Genomic DNA, 13,312 nt, shown 5'->3' with positions numbered 1-13,312 from the left:
GTAGTAAGACAAACAAACAAAAATTCCCGGAAATAGTGTAGTTTGATAAAATCAAACTTAGGATGAACTTCTCACGGCAAAGATAATTGCCTGAAAGTGATTAGAAACGATTAAACAAACGATTTTTTAAGACACCCGAAATAAAAATAAATTTAAAATAAAACGTAAAAACTCACTGAGGATTTTGAAATTATCTCCTCGAAGAGTTTCTAAAATTATCAGTTATTTTTTTTAAAGGGGCCAGGGACTCTTCATTTCCCTACCAAATGGTTGTTTGTGTAACTAGACTGCAAGCTCAATGAAAGCAGATGAATATCTCGAAAACATCCAGGAGGGAAAATGACCAGACTGACAATCGAAGAATTAGTGGCCAAGGCAGAAACAAGCAAACAAATAAAACCCTTATGGCAAATTTAATCAAGAAAATAATCAAGATAATACGGAGAATAATAAAGCCATCTCTGCTCATTAAAAAAAACTAGATAAACAATTTCTAGGAATAAAGACACCAAAGTTAATTCAAAATGAAGCAGAAGATGTAAACAAAACAATGACAATAAGAAGACACTGGGATATACACACTGCCAAATGTAAAATAGATAGCTAGTGGGAAGCAGCCACATAGCACAGGAAGATCAGCTCGGTGCTTTGTGACCACCTAGAGGGGTGGGATAGGGAGGGTGGGAGGGAGACGCAAGAGGGTGGAGATATGGGGATATATGTTTATGTATAGCTGATTCACTTTGTTATACAGCAGGAACTAAAACACCATTGTAAAGCAATTATACTACTATACTAAGATGTTAAACAAAAAAAAAGACTGGGAAAGTCAAAGACATAAATCCATTGAAAGACATTTATGAGTGATTTATAGGTGATTTCTTTCAAATTTACAAGGAAGATACACTTTTCATGATATCTAAATCAATCAAGAGGGTATAAAAAGATGGAAATCTAATATTTCCTATTAGTTTTTAATGTTTTATTTTCCCTTCTGTATTAAATTTTTTGAACTATATAAAGAACAGATAACTTTTTCTGACATTGTTAAATTTAACTTCTAAAAAAAAAATTTAACTTCTTCCACTTGATTTTCAATCTACAGGAATTATCTTTTTCTGGATCTTTTTTTCTCGATTGAAAAATTGTTAATTTTAATTAACTTAAAGTGCCATGAACAAATCAAATCTTAAGTGCACATTTTGATTAATTTTTCCATATATAATCACCCATATCAAGATATAAAACATTTCTAGCATTCCAAAAGACTCCCTTGTGCTTCCTCCCAAGCCTATTCTCCCAAAAGAAAAACTCTAGTCTAACCTCTAGCACCGTAGATTAGCTCTACTTGTTTTTAAACTTCATAGAAATGTCAGTGTATATTATGTACTCTTTTGTGTCTGGCTTCTTTCACTTAATATCTGTGAGGTTCATCCATGAATCTATGTAACTGAGCAGGAGGACCCTATGGGGCCTTCGCAGGAAAGATGACCACCACCACCACCCCCCGCAATGTCCTCCACCTGCCTCTTTGTAGAAAAACTAGCCACCTAGGCCTTCTCCAAGTTCCAAAGAATAAATTTAATTAGAGAAGTGAGAAAATGCAGGAGCAAAGGAAAATAATCAAGCAGGACAAAATAATAATAGTTTAGCCATTAAACAAAGTCAAGGACATTTAGTTCCTCCTCAAGGGCTATAGATAATAATCTGAGCCAGGGAATTCCCTGGCGGTCCGGTGGTTAAGCCTCCGCACTTCCAACACAGGGGCACGGGTTTGATCCCTGAGCCATACCATATCCTTTGAGCTATTTTGCAGATACTGAAACTCCCACCAGGTGGAAGAAGTTAACTGTATGCTGATCACAAGCACGGAGACCCCAGACTGGTTGGAATCAGAAGGTTGATGATGTTGACTCCCAATTACCTCACCACCAACCAGTCAGAATGTCCACAAGCTGATCACACACCCACAACCCCCTCCTTCACCCTGTCTTTAAAAACCTTTCCCTGAAAGCCATCAGGGAGTTCGGGTCTTTTGGGCACTAACTACCTGGAGTCCTGGCTTGGCGCCCTGCAATAAACACTGCACTTTCCTTCAACATACCCTGGTGTCAGTAGATTGGGCTTTACTGTGAGCAAGTAAGCAGGCTCAAGTTTGGTTCAGTAACAACTATACTATAGATAGATACAGCCATAGTATACTATTTCTTATTGCTGTGTTGTTTTCCATCGTGTGAACATACCACAGTTCCTGTATCCATTTTTCTGTTGAAGGACATTTGGATTGTTTCTAACAATTGTTATGAATAAAGCCACCATATACATTCTTGTAAAACCTTTTGGTGGACATAACACTTTTCCCCCTTGGATTATGCCCAGGAATGGAATCTCTGGATAACATAGTAGGTATATGTTTAGCTTTAATAGATAGTGTCAGTTGTGCTAATTTACACTTACCTATGTAATATGAGTGTTCTAATTATTCCACGTGCACAACAGTACTTGGTATTATCTGTCTGTTAAATTTTAGCCATGTTGTTAGGTGTGCAATGGTGTCTTCTTGTTATTTCCATGTAGTTTTTTTTGTGTGTGTGTGTGGTACACGGGCCTCTCACTGTTGTGGCCTCTCCCGTTGTGGAGCACAGGCTCCAGACATGCAGGCTCAGCGGCCATGGCTCACGGGCCCAGCCGCTCTGCGGCACGTGGGATCTTCCCAGACCGGGGCACAAACCCGTGTCCCCTGCATCGGCAGGCGGACTCTCAACCACTGCGCCACCAGGGAAGCCCTCCATGTAGATTTTACAACAACATTTTAATATGTCAATTTGAATTTTCTTCTTCTGTGACCAATAGGAAACAATAATTTAATGCCATAACATTCAAAATCTCATGGTCAAAGAAGGAAATAGAAGATTATGAATAGGGATGAAAAAGTGCATCATGGCTTAGCTCTTAACTCTATTCCCAACCAACACCCCATTTCCAGAGGTCATACTGGTATGTTAATAAACTTAAGAATTCTCACGGACTTTCTCAAATCCAGAGAGAATAAAACTAAATCAATAGCCTCAACTCCTTCCCATGCTGAACGAGGTGAAATGGGAGGATTGTGGGAGAAAAATGGATGTGTGAACAATGAAAATTCTTTTTGCAAACATGAAGGACCATTCACTGAATGGGTAGGTAAACCCTCTCCAATTGTGTGTGTGGTCCATGAGGAAAGTCCCTCTTATGGGGTGGGAAAGGAATTCCCTGATTCTGTCAGAGCAAAGACAGTATCTAGATAAAGGCACCCAATGATGAGCAAGATGAAAAAAGAAACCACATGTCAATATGGAAACATGCTAGAAAGAGCATAAGCTGGGATGAACCTGAGCAGGTGTTAATTAAAACTTCTTAGATACAACCAGATCTTTCTCCTCTAAATCAAGTCTTTTTGTTGAAATGGTTGATTCCAAGACAGAGAAAGTACAAAATGAGCATGGATCATCTTGTGCCAGAAAACAAGGAAGTGCTCAAAGAATCTGAGACATCAAAAGGACATTGAGTGAAGGCTTTTCCACTGGCCAAATCTGAAACAATTTCAGCATCAAAATGTACAATCATAGTAACAGACTTTAGCCCATTGAATAAAGTAGGAATCTATTATTCCATCCTGACAAAAATAAGTAAATAAATAAATAGGAAAAGAGAGGTCTTATTTACACAAGAATGCTGATTGATAAGCATAGAAGGAAAGTTGGAGTTAGAAAATCAGAAAATCACCATAAACCATCATCATCATCATCCTCATCATCAACATCACTTGTTACAAGGAAGAATTTTAATGAATGCTAAAACAATTGGGGAAAACTTTGAAGAGTAATAGGATACTTACATTGTCTCAATGTATCTATTATTTGAGACTATTTATATGATCTCAAAGTATCTTTCCAAAAGATACTAATTTTAACAAAGAGAAAAATAAGGATTTTACACTAGAGAAACCTGGCAGACACCACTTAACAGAGTGACCAAAGTTAATCTCACTAGGAATGGACAAATCCACATAATGTGCCCCTGATACATTACTTCTGTGGTATTCCTGCCAAAAATGCATAACCTGAATCTAATCTTGAAAAATAGGAGATAAATTGAAATAGACAAAATTTTTTTTTAATAACTGGCCTGTCTTTAAATAAATATATATAATGGTCATGAAATACAAGGACAGACTGAGAAAGATTAAAAATTAAATGATACTGAAGATTCATAACTGAATGCAATGTGTTGCTATAAAATACATTATTAAGATTATTGCCAAATCTGAAGAAGATCTGTAAATTAGATAGTATTGTATCAGTGTTAATTTCATGATGGTGATCATTTTACTGTGGTTACATAAGGGGATTCCTCGTTTTTAGGAAACACACACTGAAATATTTAGGAACGTATATATCTGCCCATCCATGTATTGCAGGGGCTAGAAGCTAAGAAACTATTGGGCAGGCCAAAAAGTCCCTTCAGTTTTTAAGTAAAAATGAAAGACGCATTTTTCATTTTCACCAAGAACTTTATTGAACAACATATTCACCCTTTTGTTCCACTACCTTCTGCCATTTTTCAGCCAACTTCATAATTCCTTCTTCCCAAAACATTTTACCTTTTTGATCAAAGAACTGTTCCAGGTGCCTTTTACAGTCTTCCAGGGAATTGAATTTTTTTCCAACAAGAGAATTTTGTGAAGATCTAAATAAATGGTAATCCGAAGGTGCAATGTCTGGTGAATATGGTGGATGAATCAGAGCTTCCCCAGCTAAGATGTAACAGTTTTTGCCTGGTCATCAAAGAAACATGTGGTCTTGCGTTATCCTGATGGAAGATTATGCATTTTCTGTTGACTAATTCTGGACGCTTTTCGTCTAGTGCTGCTTTCAGTTGGTCTAACTGGGAGCAGTACTTGTTGGAATTACTTGTTTGGTTTTCCGGAAGGAACTCATAATAGAGGACTCCCTTCCAATCCCACCATATGGACAACATCACCTTCTTTGGATGAAGACCGGCCTTTGGTGTGGTTGGTGGTGGTTCATTTTGCTTACCCCATGATCTCTTCCATTCCACATTATTGCACAGTATCCACTTTTCATTGCCCACCACAATTTGTTTTAAAAACGGAATGTTTTCATTACGTTTCAGTAGAGAATCACATGTGGAAATACGGTCAAGAAGGTTTTTTTCACTTAACTTATGTGGAACCCAAACATCAAAGTGATTAACGTAACCAAGATGGCGCAAATGATTTTCAAGGCATGATTTGGATATTTTGAGTATGTCGGCTATCTCCCATGTGGTATAAGGTTGATCATTCTCAATTAATGTCTCGATTTGATTGCTATCAACTTCAACTGGTCTATCCAACCATGGAGTATCATCCAGCGAGAAATCACCAGCACGAAACTTTGCAAACCACTTTTGACATGTTCAATCAGTCACAGCACCTTCTCCATACACTGCACAAATTATTTTTCCATTTTGGTTGTGTTTTTACCCTTCTTGAAATAATAAAGCATAATATGCTCTGAAAATGTTTCTTTTTTTCTTCCATCTTCAATATTAAAATGGTTACACAAAAATTCACCAATTTTGATATCTTTTTTTTAATGCACGCTGATATGACAGCTGTCACATGCAATCTAACAAAATTGTTTTGAATGAAGTTAAAGACAATTAAGTGCTACTAGAGCCATCTTATGGAAAAAAACTGAAGGAATCTTTTGGCCAACCCAATACATTTCTTAGACTCCCTTGCTGGCTGAGGTCTGGATTGGCTCTTGCAAATGAGAAACACTTGTGTGAGGTTAGAAGGTAGAAGAAAAGTAAAAGCTGTTGCTTTTCTCTTCTGGCTCTGGAAATGGTGGTGGCAGCTCAGCACCCCAAGTTCATGCAGTGACGGTGAATTTCTCACTGTTCCTGATCTCAAGTGAAATATTCCCTCCCTGTTTGCCCTTTATTCCTTCCAATAATTTTGTAATCTTTTTGCTTAAAATACAAAAAATGGGTTCTTTTTTCCTGTATGTTGTACCAGCCAAGATGTCATTCAAGTAAAAGGCAACAAGCAAGATGTTTTCAACCATGAAAGTACTCTAGGGAGACAATACCCATGAGCCCCTCTTGAAAAAATGTTACTTGACAATGAAATCCAGCCAAATAAGACTTGAATAAACATAAATGACACAGGAACGAAGACCTGTGTTTAAAAGATGATTGGGACCTCCCTGTCTGTTCAGTGGTTAAGACTGCATCTTCCAATGCAGGGGGTGCCGTTCGATCCCTGGTCGGGGAGCTAAGATCCCACATGCCGTGTGGTGTGGCCTAAATAAATAAATAAAGTCTCTTTTTAAAAATGGAGTGGGGTGGGCGCGGGGGAAAAAAGAGAAATTAAAAATGGTCCACATCAAAAAAATCTTTTAAAAAAATGGATGATTTAAAACAGAACAGAGTGAGGGGATTGGAAATGCCGTGGTAGGGGTAGGGTACTTAATGAATATAGGGTGGTTCTGGAAGACCATGTTGATAGGGTGACATATTGAGCAGAAACCTTCATTAAATAAGGGAGTGAGCTGTGGAGATATCTGGGCAATGAGTTTTCAAGTCAGTTTATAAATAAAATGTTATACACATCAAGGTAAAACATCCATCCCTGCTATCTGTATCTTATAATTGAACCAGGTGATTATGGCACCTACCACCACCTGATGGCAGCACATTCCACAGGAAAACTAAAGAGTGAGCAAGTCTGTGGTGGTAAAACTAAAGAGCGGCAAACATCACAGAGAAATAAGAGTCCTGTGGTGTCTCTAGCCTCTGAATCTTAAACTTGTCAGACATTCCATTCGGACTTCCTGATTTCATCAGATTTTTTTGTTAAAAAGCAAGCAATATCTCTTGTTTATAGGTTTAATGACATCCAGATTCCATTCCGGTATTGTAAATGGTGAAGATTGGATTTGCTTTGCCTAGATTGTTACCTTCACGTCTCCATTTTCAAACTCATCTGCCTAATGTGGTCATCTTTGCTTGGGGTGGGTGTGGAGTTGTCTTTTAGTACCCAGGTAATCCAGAAGATGGCAACCCATCTGAAGACCTGCTGATTTTATAGTGTCTCTTTTCCTATAAATAATCGGAGCTCTTGTCCTAGCACTGATTTTGCAAGATCTGCCAGTGTTTCCACAGCTAAGTGCAGAGAAGGGGATGTCTTAATTGTTCCATTACACAAATGTTTATGGACAAGCCAAGCTCTGTGTGGAACAATGCACAGAGCTTTGCCTGGTCTGTTCCTGTTGACACTTCAGGTCAGAGCTTGGGTGCCACCCCCAACAGAAAGACTTCCTGTGACTTTAGTCCTGATGAGTTCCCCTCATAGATGTTCCCTTTGCCCCACACCTTTTCACATATCATCCTACATTCTAATGACTTGTTCTCTTGTCTCTCTTCCCTTTTTAAAAAAAATTTATTTATTTATTTATTTATTTATGGCTGTGTTGGGTCTTCGTTGCTGCGCGCGGGTTTTCTCTAGTTGTGGTGAGTGGGGGCTACTCTTTGTTGCATTGCATGGGCTTCTCATTGTGGTGGCTTCTCTTGTTGCAGAGCACGGGCTGTAGGCGTGTGGGCTTCAGTAGTTGTGGCTCTCAGGTTCTAGAGCACAGGCTCAGTAGTTGTGGCACACGGGCTTTGCTGCTCCGCAGCATGTGGGATCTTCCTGGACCACGGCTCGAACATGTGTCCCCTGTATTGGCAGGTGGATTCTTAACCACTGTGCTACCAGGGAAGTCCTCTCTTCCCTTCTTTTGAAAGCTCTGTGATAACAGGGAATGTATCTCTCTTGTTAATTGTATTACACCACCACCACCCAGCACTGTGCCTGGCACATAGTAGGTACCTAGTAAATATATTTTATTGAATGAATTAATTTCCAGGATCCTTGGTCCTCTTATTATTATTATTCTCTAAATGAGTCCCTTTTTCATTATTAAAGAAAAACAATTGTTTAATACATAGTGACTTAGTTTTTTACACTTAAATTCTTCACTCTGTGTTTCCTAAGAACAAAGGTATTCTCTTTATAACAACAGTACAGTTATCAAAATAGGTACATTAACGATGGTACCTCATCTACAGAATTTGTTCACATTTTGCCATCTTTCCCCTTGATGTCCTATACAGCAAGAGGGAAAATGTTTTTTTCCAGGATTCAATCCTAGATCACAAGTTGTATTTAATAAGTGTCATGTCACATTATTTTCCTTTCATCTATAGCAACTCCTCAGCTTTTCTTTGTCTTTCAGGCCAGTTTTGGAGGATGTAGATGTGTTGTGTCTCTCAAGGTTTGTCTGATGTTCCCTCATGATCACACCCATGCATTTTTGGCAGGAATACCACAGAAATGATGTTGTGTCCTTTTCAGTGCATCATATCATGGTGTCTATTTATCCCATTAGTGGTGATATTAATTATAATCACTTGAATAAAGTGGTGTCTACCAAGTTTCTCTACTGTCATTAGTAACTTGTGGGGAGGTTCCGTTTCTCATCATATTCCCACCAGTTAGTTTCGGCATCCATTGTTGATTCTTGCCTCAAACAAGTATAAATCATATGGTTGTCAAGGGGTGGTTTTCAAATTCCATCATTTCTTCTATATTTGTAAGTTGGAATTCGAGCACAGCAATTATTCAGTTATAAAAAGAGCATTTTCTTTTTTTTTTTACTGTAGTTTCTAATAGAGGACTTTTTCAACATCTTACTAATTCTGCTTTATGCATATACATATTTTACACCCGCCAAGCACCTGAATTATGGATGCATTATTTCCCATTGCAAAGTCCTTGTAGATTTTCCTTAACTGGCTGGTTGCTTAAGTGAGTGCTCAGTAATCCCATGTGGGAGAGTCCTATCAGGTCCCAGGGGATTATGTACGAGAGAGCAAATTATTGAACCTCTCAGAGTCTCACATTTTTGTCTGCTTGAAGGCAGGAACCATGTCTTTATTCCACTTTGAATCCCTAGTACAATGTGTGCGCCAGTAAACCCACAGTTAGTGTCTGTTGAACTGAACTATATCTCCTCTGCACCAGTGTTAGTCTATTTTCTCTTATTAATTTATTTAAAGAATCTCTTCTGTTTTCAAATCTTTTAAAGGGTCTTCTAAATTCCTTTTGGGATCACTCAGTTTTTGTTTTGAATCTTTCTATATTTTAAGCTTTCCTTTTTTTTTTTTTGCATAGGTATGTTTCTACTTTCAAAAATATGGCTTTATTTCTCTACCCTGGCAGTTCCATTTAGATATCTATAAATACTTTTCAGATTTCTTTCTTGCTACTTACTTTCGATTGTGTATTTCTACTTTTCCTTTATTAAACTCACACTTTGTTGTCATTATTTTTTCAGAAATTAATACTGCTCTGAGATAGGGGAGGATGGGGAGAAATTTCGTTCCTGTTTTCAGGGGAGTCCGTGTGGCTATTCCCGCTCTCCACCACTGGGCCAAAGTTTTGTTGTTGCTGTTACGTGGAGGCTGAATCAATTTTTTTTTATTACCCTCAATTTCTACTCATTATTTAGGTTTGAAGGATGTACCTAAGATTATTTAGTAGCAAAATTTGAACTAGAAATGGGATTCCTGATCCCAAGCTTAGGACTTTGCTAATCAATGCTTCTTTCCTGTAAAATGGCTATGTCAGTTTTCTGGAAATAAAACAGAAAAGCCTGGATGCTTTGAGTCATGTTCCCTAGCCCCTCCTCACTCTGATTTCAGCCACACCTGTAATGATGGTTCTGCTGCAAGTTCAGGTGCCTGCTGCCTGTATCCTACCCCAAAGGAGAGCCTGCAGATTCTGCTTTTCTGCATCAGGTTAAGGAAGCCCTCTCTGTTCTGTGCACAGGTACAATCCAGGAGGGTAGGGAATTAAAAGCTGAGGGGAAACCCTCAACTAATATAGGATGGGAGTGGTGGATTAATACTCCAACCTCAAGATGGATATCTAGGGGGTGGGGCATGCTGTATGTTTTTCAGGGGTCCTTAGGGAATAGGCAGTGACTTCAACAATGGACCCTTATATTGACTTTTTCTTCTTTCTTTTCTCACTCTGGCTGATCCATCAATTCTGTTGCATGGAAACACTTTCCAAATAAACTACTTGCACCCAAATCATTGTCCCAGGATCTGCCTTTGGGGGTGCCCAAACTAAGCCAAAAATTCATTCAACAAACATTTACTAAGTGAGTAGTCTATGCTAGGCAGTGAGATAAAAGACCTGGAAGATAAAATTCCTAGTGCCTGCTCTGAAGTGTATAACGGGGAGACAGACAAGTAAAATATTACCGCAAAAGTTAGAGTCTATTGTTGGAGATGCTATGTTAGAGGCAAGAACAGAATGATGTGTGAAGACATGAGGGAGGGGTCACCTAACCTATACTTAGGGGAGGGGCTTCCTGGAGGATGTATTGCTTGAGCTAATTAATGACATGTGGATCAAATACAGCTGCAACAACTCTATATCATACAAATGTCAACTGAAAATTTAGTTGATACCTCTGTACATTCTGTGTAAGGGCTATGCTCTGCTCTGGTATGTAGTACATGACATGATTCTAGGTGATACACGGATGGACATTTGAACATTTTTGTAGTTGTTATGTTAATGTGTACTAGAATAAAAATTAGGAGCACAATACACTTGATTTTTCAGAGTATTATGATTTACGATGAGGCTAAAATTATTTAATCAGTTGAAATTGGCTTTAAAGAAAAATATTGAATAATAATACCTGGGTGCAGATTGGCAAAGATTGTGTGGGTGGTATGCAGAGTACTGAAGTTTGGGAAATAGTGCTGCAGCAGGAAGAAAATCTACAATGAAATCACTTCTTTCCAGAAAGTCAACAGTTTGTTAGGGGGCACAGGCCCATAAGCGAGATTAGTACCACAGTAAATTCAGAAACCAAGTACAGGGGGAAGATAGGAAAGCAGTGAGGAGCAAAGTGAAGGAGAGGCTAGCTACAACATCAGTTGGAAGACAATTGCTCTAGGACAGGGGAGAGGTAATAGCAGCCTACATTAAGGAGCGGCTATAGCAATGAGAGAAAGACAAGTAATATAACAGGTTAATTGCACTCATCCTGTGAAAACCTTGCTGGTTGTGAGCAGCATGAAGTTGAAACCTGTTTAGCCAAGTCCAGGGCAGTTTTGTTCATATACACCCAAACACACAAATGGAGTGGGAGAGCTGAATTCATCAATCAGAAAATAGAATTAGAAGCATATTTTTATTTGGCCTCAATTATCAGAGGGTTTTAGTGTGAATTATTCAGATATTTGACTCCATTTTTTTCTGCTTGACTCAGAGGCTGCAGAAATGCTAACACATATATAACGTTTTCTACGTTCCAGGCATGTTCTAAGAGCTTTATATTTTCCATCTTCATAGCCCCTTATTTTGCACAAGAGGAAACTGAAGCATAGGAGTTTAAGTAACTTGCCGAGGTAATGCAGCTCTGTGAAGTAGCAAGGATTAAACTCAGGCGTTCTGGCTCTAGAGTATCTATTCTTAACACTACACTAGAATAAAAGTCTCGGGCAGATAATGCTGAAACAGGTCACACTTCAAGGTTGGATCGTGAAACACTCTTACTGGTGGCAGGAGCCCTGGTTCTGAGATCACAGTTTCTCCATCTGTAAAATGGAGATAATAACGACACTAGGAGTTTGGTGCAAAGAAGGAGTGAGATAATGAATGTGAAAGTGAACTTCAAATTATGTATTTGGCTCTACACACCAGTTTTTCGGAATAATGAGTACGCGAGCTCAAGAAATTGCAACAAATCAATCTGTGACGCTTACAGCAAGACTCCGCCCCTGAGGCTCCGCCCACCGCGAGCCGCAGGTGGGGCCGGCCGATCTTCTTTGCGCATGCGGAAACTGCTGCGCGCTCCCACCTCTCACCCAGGCTGAGAGTAGCTGCCGTTTCTGAGAGGACGATTCGTAAGGAGGCCCCCGGTGCGGTTTCCCTTTGCTCTCCCCTCTGCGGGGCCTGGCCGTACTTCAGCGGTGTCTAGAGCGTGGTCCGTTCTCGTCTACCTACCTGACTTTCTTCAGCGGTAACTGTGGTTGGCCCAGTAGTCGGCTGTCGAAAGTGCCGGCCCTGGCGCCGGCGCCGGCCGCAGCCGGGTGGGAAGGCTCAAGATGGCGTGCCTGTTGGAGACCCCAATCCGCATGAGCGTCCTTTCGGTGAGTTACCGGCCGCAGCCGCTTGGCTGCCCGCCTGCCCGAGAGCTCGGGCCCAGCCCGCAGCATTCACCACCAACGCGGCGTGCCTCCTGGGCACCACTCCTTGGGGTGGCCTCCGGCTCAGCTCTAAGCAGGGGAGTTGAGAGAGGGTGGGCGGGGGGGAGAGACGGGACCCGGCCGAGCCCGAGACGTCTCCAACTCCGGGAGCGCTCACCGGTGCAGGTTCTCAGGACGGCGTCGGGCGGGCCGGGTGGTTGGACACACGGGCAGCTGGCCCGGCGGCGCGGCTTGGGCTTTGCCAGGCGTTTCACCGAGCCTTCTTACCGATGCCTCTTTCCTGGGGCCGAGCGCTTTGCCGTGTGAGGCGCCGGGTTTGCCGCTGGCCTGGGGGTGAGCGCCCACTCAGCCCTCCGCGGCTTTGGCAAAAAGAGACGGAGGCTTCTTGGCCCCCACTGTCTCGGGCTGCCAGGCCAGGTCTGTGTGGCTTCTATCGCGTCCCAGCACCCGGTCACAGGCTAGAGCTGCTTGCTTCTTGGCAACGGGAATTTCTTATCAGCTGCAACGTCTCCTAGTGTATGTAGTTATTTAAGCCCCTTTTCTCCGCTCTGCTGCGGAGTCTTGAGGAACCTGTGACTGGCCTTCCTTTTTCCTTCACAGGGAGTCAAACGTTGAAAAAAGAGATCAGATTTTCCTACTATTGAAAGAAGGGAATGTATTGACATGCCTGGAAGTAATACCTAGTTTGTCCGCTTAAATTTAAAAATGAAACCAAAACTTTCACCTTTGCTGTGTTGCTCTTGAGAGAACCAAGGACCGGGGGTGAAAGTTACTAGGAGATAACTTAGAAGGGTTTTGCAACAAATGAGAGCTGTCCAGCTCTGAGAATGGTCAGTTTACCAATGGTCCATTTGCTGTTGTTGGAAACAAACAGGCAAAGACTGGTTGACCATCTTTTAGACTTATCGTGGAAGTCAGTCTGATGTTGAGAGGATGGTTGGATTATAGATGCCTTGTCAGGTACCTTGAGGCTGTGGCTCCAACGGGTTTC

At 40.7% G+C, this 13,312-nt stretch overlaps 1 protein-coding gene across 4 annotated transcripts in view; it reads left to right on the top strand.

Annotated features, from left to right (window-relative positions):
• The first annotated feature begins 11,963 nt into the window (after positions 1–11,963).
• The window catches only part of ARMC8 (armadillo repeat containing 8), a 105,699-nt gene continuing 104,350 nt past the window's right edge, over positions 11,964–13,312 (top strand). For 3 of the 4 annotated variants that reach the window (XM_060149767.1, XM_060149765.1, XM_060149764.1), the window contains exon 1: positions 11,965–12,264. In XM_060149767.1, the coding sequence (XP_060005750.1) occupies positions 12,220–12,264 (45 nt within the window). In that variant the 5' untranslated portion in view covers positions 11,965–12,219. Of the gene's footprint in view, positions 12,265–13,312 lie in introns of all 4 variants that reach the window. The other variant, XM_060149766.1, reaches the window with a different exon arrangement.

Source organism: Lagenorhynchus albirostris, chromosome 5, assembly GCF_949774975.1.
Source record: "Lagenorhynchus albirostris chromosome 5, mLagAlb1.1, whole genome shotgun sequence".
Taxonomy (NCBI): Eukaryota; Metazoa; Chordata; class Mammalia; order Artiodactyla; family Delphinidae; genus Lagenorhynchus; species Lagenorhynchus albirostris.
The sequence above is the reverse complement of the archived record's forward strand: the minus strand, read 5'-3'. Positions and strand labels throughout refer to the sequence as shown.